This window comes from Pyxicephalus adspersus, chromosome 4 (genome assembly GCF_032062135.1).
Source record: "Pyxicephalus adspersus chromosome 4, UCB_Pads_2.0, whole genome shotgun sequence".
Lineage (NCBI taxonomy): Eukaryota > Metazoa > Chordata > Amphibia > Anura > Pyxicephalidae > Pyxicephalus > Pyxicephalus adspersus.
Genome location: NC_092861.1, coordinates 52,803,621 through 52,826,592, shown reverse-complemented (window position 1 = coordinate 52,826,592; position 22,972 = coordinate 52,803,621). Strand labels below are relative to the sequence as shown.

At 36.3% G+C, this 22,972-nt stretch overlaps 1 protein-coding gene across 3 annotated transcripts in view; it reads right to left on the bottom strand.

Moving 5' to 3' along the window:
* The window catches only part of ATP11B (ATPase phospholipid transporting 11B (putative)), a 47,165-nt gene that overhangs the window by 10,804 nt on the left and 13,389 nt on the right, over window positions 1–22,972 (bottom strand). For all 3 annotated transcript variants that reach the window (XM_072408156.1, XM_072408157.1, XM_072408158.1), the window contains exons 2-23: window positions 19,571–19,681; window positions 18,880–18,969; window positions 17,541–17,621; window positions 16,847–16,954; window positions 16,635–16,763; window positions 14,843–14,946; window positions 14,382–14,429; window positions 14,136–14,200; window positions 13,425–13,506; window positions 12,676–12,826; window positions 10,504–10,701; window positions 8,573–8,731; window positions 8,085–8,260; window positions 6,979–7,047; window positions 5,431–5,504; window positions 5,244–5,347; window positions 4,352–4,533; window positions 1,960–2,163; window positions 1,103–1,256; window positions 914–1,016; window positions 607–752; window positions 14–73 (exon numbers count right to left, since the gene is read on the bottom strand). In XM_072408156.1, coding sequence (XP_072264257.1) covers window positions 14–73; window positions 607–752; window positions 914–1,016; window positions 1,103–1,256; window positions 1,960–2,163; window positions 4,352–4,533; window positions 5,244–5,347; window positions 5,431–5,504; window positions 6,979–7,047; window positions 8,085–8,260; window positions 8,573–8,731; window positions 10,504–10,701; window positions 12,676–12,826; window positions 13,425–13,506; window positions 14,136–14,200; window positions 14,382–14,429; window positions 14,843–14,946; window positions 16,635–16,763; window positions 16,847–16,954; window positions 17,541–17,621; window positions 18,880–18,969; window positions 19,571–19,681 — 2,598 coding nt within the window. The remainder of the gene's footprint in view (window positions 1–13; window positions 74–606; window positions 753–913; window positions 1,017–1,102; window positions 1,257–1,959; window positions 2,164–4,351; window positions 4,534–5,243; window positions 5,348–5,430; window positions 5,505–6,978; window positions 7,048–8,084; window positions 8,261–8,572; window positions 8,732–10,503; window positions 10,702–12,675; window positions 12,827–13,424; window positions 13,507–14,135; window positions 14,201–14,381; window positions 14,430–14,842; window positions 14,947–16,634; window positions 16,764–16,846; window positions 16,955–17,540; window positions 17,622–18,879; window positions 18,970–19,570; window positions 19,682–22,972) is intronic.

Below are 22,972 nucleotides of genomic sequence, written 5' to 3'. Positions count from 1 at the left end.
TTATTAAACTTACTTGCTGTGAAAATAAACAAAAGAACTGATACAAAAACTGTGGTGTGATAAAACACACATTCTGCAAGAGAAAATAAAACACTGACATCAGTAAAACTATGCATATTAAAAATAACAAACATAAATCCATATACCGACATTCCTCAACTGCATAGTGAGGACCTTAAAAAGGACCGGTCACCAAAATTTTTCATAACATAAAGGGGTAGATAACACTTTTAAATAAAGTAAAAATCAACTTTTTTTTAAACATCTTTTAAAAGAAAAAAGGGAAGCCCCTACATCCTTCTGTCTTTTACTACCACAGCTGTAAAGACTGAATGGGAGCGCACGTCAGGCATCCCAGAAGCTAAAAAAAAAGCGATCAGGCAGTATGTTTATTTTATTGCAGGGATATTACCTGTCCCTTCCTCAATGAAGGACCTACTGCTTGAATTTTTTTTTAACTAGCTCCACTTTAAGAATGGCTAACATACAAAGATACTTCTACCAAAAAATACCGATTAGAAATACATGTAGTTGTTGTTTGCTTTATTGTGTTACAACAGCTGTCTTATAGTATATTAAAAAAAGACAAACCTTTTATGCACTTACCTTATAAAAAAAGTACTGTACAAGAGTAGCTACTCTAATATAGTAGTAGTGACCATGCACCAAAAGCAGTTTTGAGAGGAATTTAAACCTCGCAATTGCATAGTCACTGTTCCTTACAGCTTGTCTGCCCTCTTTTCCCATGATCCCTGAAAAGGAGAAGGTACATGAATTGCACTAGTAAGTGACAATGAATTGCATGCATACAAAATTACCATTTAACTACATTCATAAGTGAGGTGAAGATGAGGGTTAAGAAAGATGTGACGTTAAATATGCTCTTTTAGTAAAACAAAGATTATGAGCTTACCTATGCCCACATGGGCTTCCTGGATCATGCTGACATCATTAGCTCCATCTCCAATAGCCAGGGTGATGGGTTTTTCTGGTGAGATTTTTAATAACCTAACCACCTGCAATGTATAAGCAAAAATTGGCATTAATTAAACATCTCTAATTTTACAAGTATTCTAAATTTTTCTAAATTCCCTCTTTATACCTTTGCTTTCTGTAATGGTGCCATACGACAGCACAGAACTGCAGAGCAGCTTCTGCAGACGTCCATGAATAACTTTTCATGTTCCCTGAGTGCAAGAGAGAGGCTGGCACCATCCACAACCAGCCCATGTTGGATCACATGGTCATCTTTTAACCTAGGAAAAGCAAAAATCCACAATTTGAAGATTTTCTTTAAAAGCACATTAAAAAAAAAAACTTTTAACACTAATTTTTTTTCACATAAGACATTTGTTTTACCAACATAGCAACGATTTCAATTGAAGTTCTGCCTCCAGTGTATACTTACCATCCTTTCACTCTACAACTGCTCTATTCAGCCACATGTAAGCAAAAGTTGCCAGAGTAATGGCTTTCACAGGGCTATGGAATCCACATGACATCCATGCCTATTCTAGTGCTGTCACATGGCTAAGGCACATGCGCCTTCTCACTGGGTATTGCTTTCAGTTTCTGGTGCTGAATAGAGTAATAGTAAAGGTGATAAAAACAGTTAGGCATGGAAGGCTAAAGTATATTCTGAAAGGAACAATTTAATGCAGTTACTTTCTACTCTGTGAAATAAGGTTTTAGAAATAAATTGAAATATTTGTAATTGAGAAGGTTAATCTCCTTGATAGCACAAAATTAAATTCATATTTTCTAATTTGAAAATAATTGCATCTTATTGCTTTTAACAGAATAATGTAAAGTTCCATTCCATGAGCCAAACTGTGGGCTAGAACCATAACTTGCAATATTTTTTTGGTGAATAAACTGGACACAAAAGACACCAATTTGCAAGATCCTTTTAGCTATTGTTACATAAGCTTCATTCTCACTCGGAATTTAATAACTTACCGTCTGGCAAGCTGTCGTAGCTGTTCTGCACACTCCCGATCTGACTTTTGCTGTACAAGTTCAAGAATATTCATGGTTCGATGGAAATGTCCACATGATAGGCTTACACTAACAGCTGTCTCATGTTTGTCTCCTGTTAGCACCCAAACTTTTATCCCTGCCAGCCGAAGAGCTTCAATTGTTTCCTGGACTTTGTCCTGGAGCCTAAAAATAAGTAAGATACTGGTAACAAATAAATGTATTGTTCTCCCCAGCATCTTTTAGCTGGGTGCACCACTTGGCACTGAGGACACCCACAATACAGTTTTTTCCTACCCACCTCAAAAAAATTCTGGGAGATACTGCAAATGAATCATTACATCAAAATTCTCCAAAAGGAAAGTCTAGCTTGTTTTTTTTTTGTTTTTGTTTTTTTTACAGAAAGATCACCCTGTTTTAATTACTGCCGGTCTGATAATTGTGCATCATCCCCTGCTGTAGCAATAGTTGTACTGGTATTCCTTCTCATAATTCACGTTTATTGGCAAAATGACTAAAAACAATACACTTTACATGTGGCCAAATTCACTGCACAACAAAGATTTTGCTACTGGGAATAACACATGTAATTTACATGATATCAAGTGTGCGGATTCTAAATCTGAATTTGCCTATCACGTACAGATTTTAAATTATAGGTGTGCTATAGCTGTTCAAATGGTCAGTAATTGGGTAATGTATTTTTACATGGGAACATTATAACAGTTGCAGCTACCACTATGCCTGCTGCCGCCTCAGCTGAATCACGTCCCCTGGTGGCATGCATGTTCCAGCAGGGGCTGGGCTTGTCCGGGAAAATCAGTGAGCTGACGTCAGAAAGAAGTATATAAGGTGAGATGGACCAAGGGCTTGTCTCTATCGTGACACCATCCTACAGCTAGGCCATAGAAAGTCTGTTTTGAGCTAAAGATGAGTAGGCACAGCTGTTTTAACTGCCCTAACGGTAATCCCAAGATTTTACTTGCAAAAAGCGGTAATCCAGTCACATTCAGGGGTCGCTTTAGGCTAAAAAAAAACCCCCACTTACCTTGCACCGTTGTCATCCTCCGCCGTCCTTCTGGTCCCCGCAGGTCCTGGGGACAAGTCTTCACCCTCTGATCTCCAGGTGCGAAGTGAAGAGCCGAGATCTACGGGGTCTTCTGTGACGTCAGTGTGGGCACCGGTCCGTGCGGGCAGAGCGGTGGGAAATTTAAATCATTTTGTATAGGATTCAATACAAACTAGCTGTATTGAGTCCAATACAAAGAAATTTTCATATAATTTATATATAGTGCAATCTCCATGCATATATAGTGCAATCTCCATGCATATATAGTGCAATCTCCATCTGACTTAGTAAAGCAGGCCTGAGATTGGAACACATTTCTGCCATTTCCAATGTATGCCACTAATTCCTATACATGTATGCCATTTGTGAAGGGACAGACCTCTGGAGGAACCCTAGTTGAGAAAAACTGCCCTAGATGAATATCACCCTAGATCAGTGTATGCAAACCAGGATTCTGGGGAATCCTAGGGTTCATCCAGAGGTTGCTAGGGGTTTCTTGAGCAAGGAGCAGTTTGTGCCTCTCAGGTCAATTTAACTGACCTTACACCAATTATATTTTTAAATACTTGTAAGGGTGGCATTTTTCCCAACTGCCACCAATAAAAAAATGGATTCCTACTGACTACCACACTAATGTACTTTGGGATGTGGATATAGTAATTATAGAAAGGGCTCCCCCAAAGACCAGAACGGTATTTCAAGGGCTCCTCCATGTTAAAGTTGAGAAAAAGCTGCCCAAGATGAATGATCGTGATCGTCTTAGGTGAAACTCTGGCATGTGCACAGCGGTGCACATCTAAATGATTGAGTAAGAACAAACTTCAATGCCCTATGAAGGAGGACAAAACCTCCAAATCCCTATGAGGGAGGACAAAGCCTATGAGGGAGCCAGCCACTCTACCCTCCCCTCTGCATAGAACTGAAAAGTGCTGTCCGTTGTTCTAGTGCCACAGGAAATGATCAAGAAAGAATGTTTCAAGCAACAGAAATTTGCTGTCTTTATACAGTTTAAAGCAACAGATCTCTTTTCACATCCAACACTGAGTAATTGTTTTGTAGTCTGTGATATAACAAAGGAAGTGTCCACAGGACAGCTCTGAATAATATATATAGATTTTTTTTTCTTTTGCTAGGGTTTTCTAAACTTTTATGTAAAGTGTAAATTCTGAGTTTAGGTACGCTTTAACTTTGATCCCCTAACACAAGAAAAGACCACACCTCACAATCTGCCTAATACAATTTTAATGTTATTAATTCTGCATTTCCCCAAGACTGCTATGATTGTAAACACGTTATTGATCTTACTTGTCTTCAACACCAGTTGCTCCCAAGAGCTCCAGGTCTCTCTCAATGATATTAAATACATCAGCCAAACGCTCCTCTCTCTGCTGTAGTGCAGTGCGGGCTTCATGAAGCTGCTGATCTATCTCTTGGTATTCATCTGCTGTGAATCTCCTGTAGGCTACACATAATGTCCGCAGTCCTTTCTGATTTAGCAAATAAAAATATTTAAGGCAACATTAGCACTAATTATCAAGCAATAACAATTAGTCTCATAATAATATACACTGTAATGGTATAGTGAATCTGATGTGCCTTAAAGCTAAACTTCAAGCAGACATAACAGATATAAATACAACAATAAATGCAAGCAGTAAAGGTACCTGCATGGGACCTGGTATCAGTTCATTACAAAACAAGGAGAGAATCAGATTTGCTGCAGTTGAAGGAGCAGAGTGACTGATAGATGTGCTCATCACAATGCTGCTACTATTTCACTCTCCACTCAAAAGATGGCCAACAAACAAGACATGTGCTTTCTGCTGTTACACAGGGCTCTGCTGTGTGGCAGGGCTGTGTAAATCTCAAGACTGGATGTAGAACTAAAAATCTTACGATTGGCAAAATGGCTCCCTTGCATGAAATTTAAGTGTATTTAGTGGTTTGTCTGGTGCTCAGCTTTTAAATGCATCATGCTGAAGCGCAGACAACATTTTTAGATTTTAAAAAGAATAAAACGCTGCCCAATATGCCAAATCAAACTATTTCAAGGATTTCATAAACCAGAAAACACTATATTTTTTGACAGGATTATTAATATTGAATGAATGATACATTAATAACTTAGATACAATTACATTATGTAAAGTATATCCGAATGCATTTTAAAGTAAACCAGGCCAAAAACAAAACTTACTGAAGCAAATTCATCTACGTGCAACCTTGTTCTTTCTATTTCTCCACTTTTGGCATTAGGAAGAATAGAAGACTCTGCCCCTTTGGTAAAAAGAATTTTGTCCCCTAGAAAAGCAATAAAAAGTTATGACATATACACAATATATTAACAAAATCAGCTTAACATGCAAGTTACATGTTAAACTTACCAGAAGGACTCTGTACAATGACACTCATGCGTCGACGATTTGCATCAAACTCCAGGACGTGAAGAAGCTTGTACCTTGATAAGAAAAAAGAAAAAAATACACAGCTTTTTACAGAACTGTCCAATATGAGCCTACATAACTGTACAGGGAAAACAGCATTATGTCTTACCAGAGATGTTTTTAACTACAATCCTTTAAAGTGTTTGTATAGTCAATTTTTAGCTAACTCTACCAGTTTAATTTTTGATGTTTGTGTACCTTTAGGTAAATTTCTCCTTACTTCCTTAGAAGAAGGGGAATTACCCTCGTAGCCAGCTTTCCCTGGAACATTCCCTCATACTTTTTGATTGTGGCTCACCCTTTCATTTGGTTACAAAAGTTATTGGGTCAAAGAGAAGTATTTGGCAGGGGATCTAACCTTTTCACCACTCTATCCGATACTAAAAAGGTAGTTTTTCGATTATATACATTTTAAAGTAAATTTAGAGATACACAGTTGAATTAAATATTTGTATACTTTACTTACTAAAGCATCTTCGGCTTTTTGCCCCTCTAAACTATTTTCCTAGTTTTGCATTTAGATATTGCTTGCTTGGTAGGTTTCTCTATCACCCATCTATCTTCCGTCTGCTAATCAAATAATAAACCAGCATTGTTCTCTATGTCCTGTGGGTAGAAACCTGACTCCTGACTCAGGAAGTTGCATTGCTTAACCAGGAAGTAACACAGCAATCACCAGGTGTATATGTGAAACAAGAATGGGTGGCTTAAATGACAAATCTTTTAACAGGTGAAGCGGTGAATATGTCTCCTCCCTAAAATGTATATCCTCTGTGAAAATGAAGTACTATATGACAGCACTGATTTATGCAAACTCTAGATAAACACATTTAAAGTAAATACAATTTAAGTGCCATGACCTATAAAACTTCACTAACCAGCTGGTCAAATAAACAAGTAGCATAAAACCTCCAAAAAGGAGTTCCTAACATTTCAAAACTGAAATCCGTGCTTCCCAACATTCAGATTTACTGAAACTGTATCGAGGCAAGAAGCACAATAGTGTTCAAGTGTCCTACTACTTTGTATTGAGTCATGGGCACTTCCTTTAGGAGGCTGCTCTCAAATCAGGATTATTGGCTTACTGCCCTGCAAAAACACACCTTCTGTTTGGGCACTCTGTCTTAAACTAGGATCAATGAAGAGATAAGGTTATGTATTTTTAAAAACTTTTAAACGTTATCATAAACTTCTCTTTTGCCACTTTTCTTTGCACCCAATGGCCCTATTCTCAATTTTCATTTCGCTAATTTCATATTTTATATTTACTTTAATAACTATAAGCCTGCTTGGTTTGTGAGCATTTTGTTGTAAACAGAGCTACATGTTTCCTTGCTACTTTATTAGAACCTCCAGTCCCTATAGTGTACTGATGAATTTTACTTTCTTCTCTAGATATTCTGAACTGTATGAAAGGTTACTAGGCTAGCCTAAAGCCATTACTTTCTTTTGCTGGCAAGTAACTTGCTTTAATGATTATATAGTTACCTTTCAAGTTTTCCAAGTATTTTGATTTCCATTACATCACCACAGGTTCCAGAAAAAGCAACACCCATCCTGGAACAAAAAAATGCAATTCTAAATTTCAAACTTTAGTTTTTAACAGGAAAAAAAGACATACATAATTATAAATCATTAATGAAATGGTTGCTGTGGGACATAGAATATTAGCTAGGTTAAATTATACTGGTTAGGGATTATAGATGTATTTACTTTTTACAGGTCTGAAATATACATCATCCAGACAGATTGAAATGTTGTGAAGCTTTTGAAAGCATTCCTGTTCTTGCCAGGCTTTTTCACCAAGCTCCAAAGATTTCTGAACAGCATAACAAAGTTGGGAGTCTCAAAAAGCAGGAAAGTTGTGAGGGGGAGGGGTTACAACTGCTATTTCTTACTAAATAGATCTATGACAATAACCGAGCAGTGCATATCAGTTTTACACAACATTGGCATTTTAATTCTTTGTGGTTTCCAGGCACTGTGGCGTGGTAATGTCTACAAGATCAGTCTTTGTAGCTTCAGCAATCCAGTGCAGTCCTGTCAGAAGGGGACTAAAGGAAGTCAGTGCCCATAGAGGCTCCTGATTCTGCAACATTAATCTACAACTTGTGGACAGAAATGGGTTAAATACACAGGTAAATATGATTTGTGTTTCTGTGATCCTGATCAGGGTTCATTCATCTTTGCTACACTTTAGAACCAGGAAGAGTGTCTGGTTCTGCCTAAAGAGGACCGATCATCATTTTTTTTTAACATTATAAAAAATGGTGGCTAACCCTTTTACAAAAAAAAAAACATTTTTTATGTATAAAAAAAAAAAGGCAGCCTCCTGGCACACATATGTGACTTATCCCAGGAGCCTGTGGGATGCTAAAAAAATGCTATTGTTTTTGCAGGAGGAAAGAGTATAAGTGTAAACATTATCAAATATAAGAAATGCGGGTGTAAAGTAATATGCCACAGATTTTTTTTACTGCATTGATTATTAATATACACAAAGCATAATAAAAAAATTATGTTTTTGCAGATCCAATCAACACTGTTGGAATAAAAACAGTGAGTACAGAACTATATAGATCACATTTTCTCACCTCTTTGAAGCTTCTACAAGTGCCTTTTCATCGGGTGAAGATGCATAGTATTCCATTTGGGTGGATATACCATTGGAGAACCGAAGGCCATCAACACAGCTATCGTTTTGGTCGTAACTTATTTGTACTGTGTGGCAAAGGGAGACTGCCTTAAAGAATATCTCTTCTTCAAAACTCTGGTAAAAAAAGATTATTTAAAAATCAGAACGCCATCCTAACAATGTAATTGTTGTCTTGCAGCTGTCTGTGCCTTAGACCAATCAAGCCTTAGATCAATCAGCCACAGCTTAAGGAACTCCTATGGTTCCACAGAACCCTGGTTGAGAATGCCTGTGGTAATGTGTGCAGAGAATCTTAGATCTACCAAAACAAAGAAATCAGACTACTAGCCAATCTAATTTACCTGTAACCAATCAAGTTGTAAAACATGTACTGAGCTCTACATGTCTGGATTTTCTGTCATGCATATTAAAGAAGAAATATTTTACCAAGCTTGTAGAGGCTCCATCAGGAAAATCCAAAGTTACACCTTCTGGCACAAGTTTTCCGTTAATCTCTTGGTATTTAATTCCATTTACTGAGCACTCCCTAAATTGCATCTCATTTTCTGTCAAAGTGCCTGTTTTGTCTGTAAACACATATTCCACCTAAAAACGATCAAAATAAAAAGTCATGTCATTTGCACATGCAATAAAACCTTTTCACTTTTGTAACAGACAGCAGAGAAAATTTATCTGTTTTGCACAGGTACTGGATAACCAGTTCCAAACCTTAACCCTGCTACACGCCAGAATTTCTGAATGCACAGCTGTTCTACAAAAGTCATAATATATTATGAAAATGAAACCAATTTAAAGAGGCACAATATAGGTTTTAGGTCTTTAAATTTGCAAGTAATTTAAAATTGTGGCCAGAGACATGCAAATCTTTCCTTTATGTCCCATGCACAACTGTGAATCCAGAAATTTTGATGTTTAGTATTAGACACAGCCCACTAACATAAAAGGTATTTATTGCAGCTCATACAGTTGATTAATGAATATTGGTGATCATCATAACAATTCATGTAAACAAAGGCTTCTATGAAGTAGGCCTTAGAGACCTAACACCTCAGAGAAAGGGAGAGGCCAAGTCATCTGCTTCCAGCTTATTCCTGCCCCATCATTTTTAAAGCAAAACAAAAATGAGCGCCGCCATCTTTCTTTGTCTTCCAGCTTCTGCTATGTCATCTGATCTCGCATTGCGCAAGCATAAGATCAGGAGATGTAGCCTACTGTAAATAGGAAAAATAAATGCTGATCCTAGTGCACATACGTGAGATTGGCTTTTTTTCCCTGTAAAAGAAAAGGCTCCTTCCACAGATGCCCAGGATTGCAAAAACAGAACTTTTTCCATCAAACCTTAGAAAACAGGTGAACTTTCCAGGCTTTCTACCATTTTAGCCAATTCCTTCCTAAAATTGGTACAAAGCCAGTCAGCATTCTGAAAGCTTAAGCAGCTCATTAGACCAATTTAATTTTCCATGAATGAAGATGTCAAATAACAAGTGGGAAAAAAAGTAATTCTTGAATAAATTTAAAAAAAACTGACTATAACTTTATAGTCTAAATCTTTTACTAACATGTTTTTTTTTCTAAAAGGGCGGAAAACACACAACATACAACACATTTCAATCACTACAAAGAGAGTGATTGGTGTTCAATATCCTGCTCAGTAATATTACAGCTATATATAAGTGGTGTCCGTGTTTGTCAGTGTCACCTTTATCTAGAGCCAGCTTGCCAAAAACACCTAGGAAGCCACCTACCCGCTTACATTTCCTGACACCAGGCCAACCACCTGTACCCCCCCATATTATATGCTGAATGCCAAGGAAGGAAGTTGGAAAATGGCTGGCGACTATAGGTACCCAAAAACTGATTCTGCTGGCAAAGGAACTAGCGGGAAGGTGCTTCCTCCATGCTGTATGACATAAGCAGAGAGGACTCCACTCAGCAGTTGATGTTAGCACTCGATCCTACACTACTGACCCCTTCTATACCACTTTGAAAGTGATTATGGAATGAAGCTTTTGTAATGCTTTAGTGAGTTAACTGGGAATGTGTTATCATCTTGTTGTAAGTGCTAAGAAATTGAGCTGGAAGCTGAAAAATAAATTGAAAATTGATGTGGTTTGAGCATTTGTTTTTTTTTATCTTCAAAAAAAAGGCGATAGTCACTTTAGGAATTGTCAAAATATACTTTAACACATTAAAAAAGGCAGCTTCCCTAAAAAAGTTGGAGAAATGCATAGTACATAAAAGGTACATACTGATGATAACTGTTCCATTTTAATACTAGATCTGACTTTTAAACAGTCTGTGTGAAAAACATGCATGCAAAAAAAAAAATCTGTTCATTTTACAAGTTGCCACATTACCTGTCCCAGCTCTTCATTCAGATCGGAAGTGTTCACCTGCGCCCTTTGATTACTTTCTTCATGGTAAAGGTCAAGGTCCCAACCAATAAAAAAAGAGCCAAGGAACTTCTGCATCTCCACCGTCACATAGAGTGATATAGGAATTATAAAATTATAAAGAACCAGAAATGCCAGGAAATCAGAAATGAATTTTAAAATCTGGTGAAAAAAAGGGAAATGTCAGTGCAAACAAAATAAACAATACCACAATGTAATTGAAGAAGGTATGCTCATATACAGACTAAAAGAAAACTACATCAATTGTTAAAAGAGCCTTTTCTTTAGAGGTTATGACATAATAGCAGAAGACAACAATGTTTTTAGGTATAGCACATCACCCATGTGATCACAGTTCATACACGAGATGGATAAATTATAGAGATCTATATATTGACTGTTCTTAATTTATGCAATTAAGTGTATATTGTATATCTGCACAGAACATAGAATTAAAGCTGAATTCCAGACCAATATAACAAACTCATACAGCTAAGTATACATTAGCACACATACTGACAAAAGAATTTTCAGAACACACGTGTGCGTTATCAATAAACATTTTGATAAAAGATGAGAAAGCAAAATGAAAAGAGAAATGCCACCAAAACAAGTAAGTGTCTGTTCTTTCACTGTCCAATAAACAGTCTGGAGTGATGAAACTATTCTATTTCACCTGTAGTTTGTAACTAACAAATAAAACAACCACTATAACTTTGAAGTGTGTAGTAACCCATTTAGCTGGAGTTCAGGTGGGTAGGCTGACCTAATAGAATAACTGCAAGCTTTATTTATGTCTTCCATAATAATGTCTGTTTTGAAAAATTGTCTGCATTCAGAATTATGTGAAAATGATTAAATGTAATGTAATGATTTAACTATAAATTGTACATTTTGCATAAAATGCTTCTATTGCAGGTTATAGCACATCATGATTTTGTTTTTTTCCAATAAAGTTAGTACATCAAGTGGGTCAGTTAATTTAGCTGTAGACACATGATGCAGACTTGCAGACACTGGCATAACCACATCTCACAGTGGGGAAAATATGAGGACTCGAATGACTACAACTTACCACCTGTTATTCTGTAAAATAAACTATGTTTATGTTGTTAGGGTAAAAACACAAGTGTAAATTAAATGCAGTCAACATGTGCTGCAACTGCTAGAGGAAGTACTAAAAACATCAATACAACATAATTTAATGTGTATTGCATGCGGTAATCAGGTGGCAAAATGAAAAGCCTTCATATGGCATTTAAGCTGCACGCTGCAATGGTAGCTTTACAAATGAGAAAGCTAACCACCACCTTTAGAAAATTGGACAGGGGCAGTATATTAGTGGAGCTGGTAATCGAAGACCTGTTTAAGTTGCCTAATGTCTGCACAACCTAGATTTAAAGTATGCTCTTACACACGTCAGACCTTTGTCGTTGGAAAAGATCTTTCACCATCCTTTCGAACGACAACACACTGAAAGATGCATGAACGAGCACTGTACATACAGCACCATTCAACTCCATGAGGAGGGAAGGGGGAGAACGAGTGAGCGGCACCCCACGTCATTCTCTCCCCTTCACTTACATTTTCGTGGATCCGCCAGGATGGATCCATGAATGACATCAGACAGCCACTGTACATATGTCAGGTTCTCTTCTGATACTAGCCCTAAAGCTATAATTGGACGAGAATCATCTGACGTCTGTACGTAGCCTTACCCTGACAGTTTGCAACATTATTCAAAGAACAGGAATTTGAATTTTAAACATTTAATACTGTACTGGCCTATGCAAGTTGATATCCCTGAGCAAAGCATGTTTGATTCGCAATACTGCACACACTGAATATTTACAAAGGTCAATTGAGGCTAGTTTTTGCACTCTTTGACAACACTGTTACTGGTCTTTTTGACCACAACAATCATAAACCCAAATAGGCCAATATGCTGACGCTACCATGTAGAACCAAAAGTCATAACACATCAAAAGAAGCAGATGCAGAAAAACACCTCATTGGTTAGGCATACATTGTATATTAATAAGTGTTTGTGTACTGAAGTGGTATGTGACCACACTAGATGTGGCATATTTTTAGCAATCAATCATTTATACATGCAATGATGAAATTTCTACAAACCTTACTGCTATTTCTGTCATGTTCAGTTTTCTGGTTGTACCATGGCTCATCCCATTTTACTTCGGCTTGCCAGGCATACTTCAAGATCGTGCTTAGGATGGCCTCAAACAGCAAGATGATCAAATATACCAACAAGAAACTGTTCATGGACCTACACATATTCATCAACACAAAATACAAACAATACTAAATAGTTTATAAAAAACAATAGTTAACAGTGTTTTTTTAAATAATCTTTGACAGCTAACTGAAAGTATACATTACATCACTACTACTAAGCCGGTTTACTGTCCATGATGTGCACTAGGGCCTACAACTTTTTTTTTTTGATCTATGTCTTATGCTTGGGTTAATAAATAGAATAGCTGATTTAAACACTTTGGGCTCTATTTATAAAACAGAGACTCTGACATTCCCTCAAACATTTCCTGTCAGATTCACGGTTTTATAAATAGAGCCCTTTGTGTCATATGTCAGAATCTGTGCCCTAACGTGTCCAAAAACATTAACACCACAGACAAATCTACAAAAACTGATCTTAAATCAGAACCTCTATATACGATCAAACAATTAAACCAGGATATAGAAGTGCTAAATTACAGTGGTGGGTATAAAAAATACCAACTAAGGGAGGTGTGAAGTCATATAAACAATACATTTTATTTAATACTAAATTTATTCATTAATATATTATTTAAGTTTTATTTATTGTTTGTGTCATTTAAAATGAGGATACATTGACAACATACTTCTCCACAGCAGAACGCTTCTGCGATTTACTTTTATAATTCAAGGCCATTTTTGCCTCCATTCCTGTGTATATAGCCACTCCTACAAAACAAATGCAAAGGAAATAGTTATAAGGAACCACATAAAGTCTAAAGAAGTCCTATCAATGACCTTACCCAAACAGTTCCATATGTTGTGCTACCAGTTTATTGGTAGATACCAGTACAATACAGAACAAATAAAGTATAGTTCAAAGTCAAATAATTATTTATAATCACTAGACAGAACTAATTTTAAAAAATCATTTCTCTTTATGAAAGCACCTGCTTTTCAGTACAAAACATACTCTAAACTATATTGTGTCCATTGAAAAAGCACAACAAATGGGTAGCACAGAGCTTCTATGATACAGAAAACAGCCTAGGCGCAGCTCCTACTGCTTTATGGGTGGTGGGGAGTTTGCCTTTTTTATCATGATGAAGATAAACACAGCAAGAGAATTTGATTCTATATTTGCTTGTAAGGATTGTAACATTTTTTTTGAGCTGTCAATAAGAACACTTTACCGGATAAAGTAAAATAATAATAATAATAAAAAAAAAAAAAAAAATAAAGATGGATGCAGCCTATTTTTGGGGTTTTTAAATGGAGTAAGTCACACGCTCTTCACACAATAAGTTGAGGCAAACTTGCCGAAAAATGAAGTAGAAAAATTAAGGGAATAAATGTACCAAAAATTTCCTTTGTGTTTTTCAACCTTGCTCCCCGAAGTAAAAGGTTTTCTGGCCCAAGAGATCTGTGGGGTAAAAAAAGAAAATAAAGAATGGACACACACACACACAATTATGAATTTCAGATATACAGAACTCTTTATTTAAGCACCCTTTAAATATGATCTACTTCTATACACTTCTATTGGTCTATACACCAGACCCATGGCAAGGGTCAATCTAAAACAAAACTCAAGAGAGGTTTACCTTACTATATCTTCTGAATGTTGTTGTATGGTTATCCTTCCAATAAACCTAAAAACAGACATAAGCCACTTTAGGTACAATTCATGAATTTCCAAGCTGCATTTAGTATGAAATAGCATAAACATTATATTTTCTAGGTAAAGATTAGGTGCACCAGTAATGAAATAGGTAGATTGAATCCTATCCAGCAAATTGTAACAGACAGTGAAGAGTGATATCCACTTTCTTCTAAATCGGACTCACTCAGATGATGAAAAAAAAAGTACTATTATGGGTAGCAAGACTCTACTTTTTATAGGACCAGTTATTATGTGCTTACAGTTAGCCAAAATACAAGTTCACAGGGGTTGTTAGGTTTATCTGCTAGAGCTGAGATGTACACTACCATTCAGTATTAATTAAGGGCAAGCATTTTTACCAATACAAACTTCATCTACTGTTGTGTTAAAAAGATTACTCACCTGTAAAGGTCTGCCTCTGGCTGTTGGCATTCTATGACTGCGATTAACGAATCCAGGTTTGCAACAGACTGTAATACTGCTGTTTCAGGAACAGCAAAGTGTGTCTGAAAACAGATTTAAACCATGAATATATTCACTTCTGTGTTCTCACAACAGAGGAGCAGCAACAAGAATGAAAGTCAGAAATTAAACTCCTTTACCAGCATACTTGTTTTGGGTAAGTAACTCACACATAACAGGCAGTCCACAAGTGGTCACTAATGGAAACCTGTCACTAATGGAAACCTATGTGTTTATTTTCGAACAAGTTTCTTGTATAAAAACAAGCAGCTATAGAGCCTCAGGACGCCTGCAGTGCAAATAACTTACATAGTACAAAAGCTAGTCACACCAATATTGTCTTCTCAAGACAAATCATACACACATTTTCTTCCTTAAAAACAATTACCCACATATACTAAGAAGCTCTAATAAAAATATCTTCTGCAAAAAGAAAACAAGACACACTGGTAATTGTGGTTGTATACATTGTTACCAAAATAGTTTCATACAGAACTGGCTAATATGCATATTAACAGGAATTTGTATGTTTTAGTTCATGTAATCAACCCTGTCCATGTACTTTTTTCAGCATAAGGGATTCAGAACTACTACTAAGAAAGGGTCTATAAGATAAATACCTACAGAAAATCATGAAAACATATACTGTTGGGTAACAGGTGGTCTGGACTTTAAGTTCCCCGATCTCAGTGTACATTTAGTACACTAACATTTAGCTCAAAGGGCTGTAAAAACTGATGTCATCTGTATATTTCTTTTGTGGTCACCTAAAATACAAGATCTTTTTTTTTGTGAGCTATACATATATACTCCATGTTAACCACTTAATTATATTCGTGAGGGCTACTCATACTACTACTCTTATTCCATGGCTGTGCCAAAATGGCTACACAAATACACACCATACATATGTAGAGAAGTAAACAAACAGCATTGAGTTACAAAATCCAGCTGTTTTTAGATTCTTTTTTTTAATGGGTTCTTTGTTCAGCCAACATTGGTGAGAAGTCCCCAGTACTTAAGCATCCCTTAAAAAAGACTGGCATCTCTTTCCCTGTTTTTGCTGGTCTATGCAGATGTGATTATCACATCTGTATAGTTACCTACTTTTTACCTGTCTGCATGCCAGCCTTTGCATATGATCGTAACAACTGTTTACATTTTAAGTGCAACAATTGGAATATGTTTTTTAAAAAACGATATGAGTTTCTGAATAGTTTTATGAGCTCTGTGTTTTTCAAGTTTTAGGCAAGCTTTTCATCTATAGTGCTGCACACTAACAAAAAGCTCTTCAAAACCGCAAACCTGAAATGGGTCTGGTCCAGTATTGAAAACATTTGCCAACTGATAGAAAATGATTTGTAAGAAATCGATTCCTGGTTTGTGGAATAACCCAGGTTTACGCTTGATAGTCCATCTTCTCCAGTCTTAGAAAGCCCTAAAAAATCAGGTCCAATGTGTTGATCAACTTTTAGGATGTGATGCAGACTTATTATTTAGCAGATGTCTACAGATATGTTCTGGGTTTAAAAAGGACAAAATGATTTCTGGAAGTGGTGACTAGTGAGTATTTTTTTTGTAAAGATTAATCTCTGTCACCAAGAAAAGTACCCCAGAAATGGGAAACATAACCCCCACCCCTCAGATGCAGCTATGGCTCACAAGTAGCAGGCTGCCTAAGCCTGCATTACTAGGGTAGGAGAGTAATGTAACAGGGACACCAATCACATACTTTGAGATTTGTCTCTCCATCCAGACTTGCAGTCGTCACATGGCAAGAGCCATTCACTCTGTCTGAAGATAGCAGCACCAGATCAGCAGGAAAAGTCTCATCTTTGGCTACTCTAACAATATCACCTACCTAAAAGAAAAAAATAAATAGTGAAAACAAAATCTGTATCCATGTGCTACCTAACCATATTACATAAATACACACACACGAACCCTGATGTTTTTTGATCTTGTCTTAACAAGGCCTCCACTACGGACAACATAAACTGGCGCTCCATTGACTTCATTATCTGCTTTGTGTCGCAACCAGTCTTCATAGCCCTGAAAATGCAGCAGAAGAATAAGTCACATGAGGGCTCTCTCAAAACCAACTACTATGCATTTCACACTGAGCTCTCATGTGGTTTCTAAGACAATTGATACAGGAAGACAAGAATATGACATCATACAAATGATCATGGTAAACGGATGCTGTGAAAAAAACGTTTTCAGAAAGTACAGCGATTTTTGGTTATTTGTCTTTCCTTAGGTGGGCATCTTTGGCAACTGTATTAGTTCCAGGATATTTCATATTGTCAAAAATAGATTTTTAGGACACAAAAGTTTGTGCATTGTTTACATATAAAAAAAAATGAACACAAATCTTATTATCCATAAAAACAAAGAGCACAATATGTACAGGATTTACCTAGGCAGGCACATATACATTATCCAAATGTATCTGTAAATACTTGTAGAAAATATATTCATTAGCTTAAAATTCTATTAAGCAATTTCATGGAGAGAAAACAGATTTCTCGAAGAGGTATTTGGTAAACTGGGCAAATCAGTGTGAGCAAGTAATTTGAATTGTTAAAGAAAAGACGAGTTGATTTTATATAAAGTTTCGGTTTTGGGTTTTATATACCTGTTTAATGGCTGTCACTGTAATTACAAAAAATAACGGAAGTCCGCTTGTTACTGGACTTGTTGGAGTATCGATCATAAGCTGCAAGTAGAAAAAAATATTAATGCATAGATTCTTACTATTCTCATATAAAACATTTGTGAAGACAAAAATGTTATCAAGGTAATCTAAGGTAAGTGGACATCTGTGAATACAACTACCTCTACAAGGAAAGTTCATTCAGTTAATTAACAATTTTTTTAAGACCTGAAAGGGCCAATTAACAAATGTCCATTAGCGAATGAGTCATACTTGTTCTAAAACTTAACTATTTTCACACAATAATTATGGCAATGTTCTAAGCAGTTTGTTTTTGCTGACAAAGAAAAAGAAACTGTGTTTAGGAAATTGCTTTTTATTGCTGCTAAATAGGCCACAGTTAAAATGCTGATTTAAATGTATAATAAAAAAAACCATATGAATTCAAATTTGACCACTTAGGCACTGTTGTAGAAGTGGGAGCACAGTGACTGATTAATTAAAATTTCAACCATGAATTTAAAAATTTTCACTGAATCGACATTCAGAAATTTTATCAGTGCCTGGTTACCATAATTCTTCCCAGCTAATTTCACCACCACATGATGATGCCACCTAATGATGCCTTCCAATATGTTTCATCCAAATTAATAATTTTGCAGGTATTTCTAACACATATTGCCACCTACAGTGCTTTATCCTATATCATTTTCTGATACATATATAAAAATAAATTAAGTTCTATATCATATACAGCTACTTTCAAAATAACAATATACATCCTGTTCAGGTATTTCTACCAGCACATAATACCACTATCCTGCAACTAACATACCTCTATTTCACACAGTGCTGATTAATTTTGGTGGATTGTGGTAATGAAAAATAACACAAATTTACAATCTAATTCATATATAACAAAGATTGGTGTGTTTTGTTTGTTGTACATTTGACCAGTAATTTGGGCATTCCAATAGATTTTTATGGAATCCACAATTCATCTAAAATGAACAAAAATCTTGTCAACACAAGTAATATTATATAAACTTAGTCAAATGTTGTCTCTCGCTCAGGCACCTAAGGTTTATCACATGCCAACTTACATTCAACAGAGTAGTTGTGGCTACAACTTCCTTTTAGAACATTCCCATGATTCCTAAAATCTGACAGCAGCAATGATACAAAGCAGAACTTTCCTTAAGAAGTCGATAAAAAAAAATCAAGATACCCTCCTTAAAGGTACAAGTATTTATTATATTATTACCCATGCCTATAAACCATAACTTTTTCATTATTTTCATGTACAATAGTACCAACTTACCTGAACTAGAAATATGATGAGAAAGTAGAAATTGGCTATTCTTCTAAACTGCTCAAACAAATTTTTGGGAACAAAATTTAACACGGTGTACTGTAAGGGGAAAAAAAGGAAAATATTAGAGAAAGGAATTACTCATATTTCCCTGCATTCATTAAGAATACATTTCATGGCTATAGTGCAGCCTGCAGCAGCCATTATGAATAATAGGTTGTATGTGTTTATGTTGTGGGGTAATGGGAGGTTGTATTGTATTTGTGTTTTTTTTATGTATTTTTTTTTTTTTTTGCTGCATTGTATGTGTGGAATTGGTGGGATCATGGGGGCTGAATTGTATGCATATTTGTAAGGCTGGTCTTTAACATCTCTCTGTACTAGGACTAGTGAATTAAAATAGTGTGATAAAATTGGCATTTTACATTTTGCAATTACATTTATGGAACTAGGAGACTTATAAATAGTCAGGGGATTGTGGTATTTACAGGTCTAAACCTTTACACACTAATGACTCATCACTACTCTATCTAAGCTATCTAGATTTTTACTAAGTCTCCAGTCTTAGGACCTAATCCTCACAAATGCCTTCACAGCATCTGACATACACTAGTGAAGGCTTCCCAGTCTATAAACCAAGTAACTGATCTATACCAGGTTATTTGAAAATCAGGCATGTGAAAATTAACAAAGTACCTACCTTGGAGGATATAATTCTGTTATCTGCAAATTTCTGAGGAACATAATGGCCATGTTGAGGGAACCTGTTTGCAACATATACTGTACGTGTTTCACTGTGATTCGGTGGGTCCTTCAAAAAAAAAAAAAATATTATATATATATATATATATATATACACACACACATATATATATATATATATATATATATATATATATATATAATTATATAATTATAACAAATATAGGTGTATCATTCAAAGAAACAAGCTTGAATAGTATCACAGGTATGAAGAGGAAATGACAGGATTGTCCAATTTGTACACTGCAACATATGTTGACAATTTTACATATAGATTTTTACTTCACCTCTGTCAAGTCCCGTGTGGAAGAAAAGCACCTATGGATATAAGCACAGCCAGACAGAGAAGATTTTGGGAAGTGTATGCGCGATGCTTAGTTTCTGCACAGATACTAACTTGCTGGGTTGAGGATAGGAGAGAATAGGACTGGGGGGTTGTCAAAGTGTACCAGTACAAGGGGTGCAGTTTCACATTTAAGTGATTCTATATCTTAACTAGTAATGTTGCTAAATGCAAGCCCTGTGCAGTACTTGCAAGCACCTTCTCTAGTCTACATGCCAGGTTCTGTAAAGACCTTTGTATTCCAGATCCAGGCTGTATACAGGAGCCCAACTTCTGCCCTACTCAGAATTGATGAGACTAATTTAGGGTACAGTAACTCAAACAGCAACATAAAGTGGAATTCCAGATCTTTTCTCTGTTTTACTTTGAGTAGAGAAGGAATGAACAATTTACTGATGTCTATACCTGCACAATATTCCCTAAACTTTATGTCCCACCACAACAGGAAATAGGATCAATCCTATTATCTAGGAAACCTAAATACTATTATCTAGGAAACCTAAATACAATTCAGAGGCCCTCACTGGTCTTTTGTAGCTACCCAACCCTTCCAAAAAATGTGTTGCTGAAGTTCCACTTTAAGAGGTCAAACAAATCATTGAATAAGGAATCAACAAGCACACAGACAGATAAGGGGAAGGAAGGCCAGATTCCCAACCAAGAAACCTGACACAGCCAGTATGAGATGACCTCAAATGTGAACGAATTGGTATTCCTAGCTAGTATTTCTTTTTTCACAAAAAAAAAAAAATCAAATTGGTAAATTATATGATAATGAAGAGGTGTTGTTGAAACATGTATTTCTGGCTGTTTGTATGGATGGGGGCAGTAATAGGGCTTAAAACATTTCAGCATTTTTCTTTTTTCAGCTAAGAAACCCATTTGTCCCTTAGTGGTTTGGGAGCTTATTATGAAGCTGATCTATGGAGACCCAAAGAGAAGATCCCCTCTCTTTGGACCACAATGGTTGTCTTCATCTATTTTAGGAAAAAGGAAAAGACAAAAGGCCTCCTACAGAAACCGAACTCTTTAGTCATATTTCATTACCCTGGGAAAATGGCTTTTTTATTTTTATAATGCTTGAACATATTCACATGGGTCTGAGTTTTCAGTGAATCCTCACAAAAAATGACAAAACCCTCACAATTCAAAATAAAGGTTGTGCTGAAATATCTAAGACATATTGGGGGTAGAATAATTAAATATGGGAAATCATTTTAAATACTTAAAAAATAAAACAGAAAAAAAAAAAAAAAAAGATACAAACCAAATATACTAAAGGAATATCTTCATTCATTTTATTTTTGTCCTAGAATGTAGAATGTAGATGAATTAGTTTGTCTGGCCTTAACCTGCCTGTGACCCCCCCATTGGGGATATTTTTCCTGTACAAGAAAAGTGGGTGATGTCTGTACAAAAAATGTAGGTGTCATCAGAACAGTAAAAGCACAAAAACCAACACTGTCAGAATTTTTTGGTTCAGCCCCTTTTACATCCGTTCACTTACATTGCATGTTTACTAGGGTGGCAATGCATTCTTGGTGTAATGTTAGTGGAGTGGGGAGATCATCCTAGAATGGTTTCCCCTTTGGGCAGTCACCCAGTAGATTGTCCATATAGTATTAAGCAGAAGGCCTGTCTGTCTTTACCATTTATTGTCTTTGGATTTCTTTTTTGGCCTTACAAAGTTACAGTCATCACATGTGGAATTAATATACAGCATCAAGCACACAATATATGAGTAATATATATTTAAAAAAATAATATGTTGTGTTCTGTTGTGGGAAAAGACAAAAGGTAAGGAGCTATAGAGGTGATAAGTTTTGCAAGTCCTCTAATTTCATGAGGGGTCTGGTAAAGCTTAGATGTGTAGTAAGTTTGTGTTGGTTGAACTGCATTGTTCAGATGCCTATGTACTGTTGTGAGCCCACAAAGTGTTTTGTCCTGCTCCATCTACAATTAAACTTCAGCTTTATCCTACATAGTTGTACAGATTCCTATACTGAAAATGCCTACTCTGATTTCCCTATCAAGCCAGCCTTTTTTTCTGGCTGATTTGCAAATAGCATCATCTGGCCTTTCCCTCTTTAGATCTACATTCCTTAGTCCGCCCCCTTTATGTATTGGATTTCAGTTATTGTAATCATGGACGCTCAGGGTCACATATGGGCATTACTACATCCGTTTTCAGGAAGCTGTGTACAGCACTCTGCCGTCCCCTCCCAATTGCCATGATCTGGCTGCACAGCAATTAGACGTAAATAAACCAAATAATGACATTGCTGGGTTTTTAATGAGGTATGTAATGAAAACAAAAAAGTTTTATTTTATTTCAACAACTTGTTGATGGGAGGGAAAAGAGGAAGGAAAAACTGCTTAAACTTCAGCTTGAAATCAGGGCTGTCTGTTATACTGCTAATCTCACGAATAAGATGAGAAAGAAATTCCAAAGCAAGAAAGGAAAATTGTACAGCTTATTCAATATATTAGGAAATCAGTTTTATCTAAATAACCCAAATCAATGTACGGGTGAGCTTTTGTCATAATGCCCAGGTATGCAATCCCGGATTTTTCCTCCTGCTCAACTGATGGGCTGAAGAGGTCGGAGTGCTGACCAAAACTTCTAAGAGCTGTCAAGCAGGTTGAAGCATTTATGGTATTAGATGATGAGATGATGAGGTCATCCTTCACTTAAAGAAACGCTGGGGGGGGGGGGGGGTGTAATAGGCGTGCAGCGTGTGGATTTTACAGTAGAGTAAAATAAGGGAAGATCTCAGAAACTAAGCTGAATACACACAGTCTGCTTTAAAATAGAACTAAAGCTTCACTTTTAAAAATGTTCAATCAGGCAGGTCCTTCTTACCTATCTGATATCTCTGTAGATCTGTCAAAAAGGCCAGGATACCGGGCAATCCCAGCTTCCCCTGCATTTGCCAGGACTGAATGAACTCCTGCACACCTGCATGGAAGTTCCGTTATCCTGATCCGGCCAAGGGA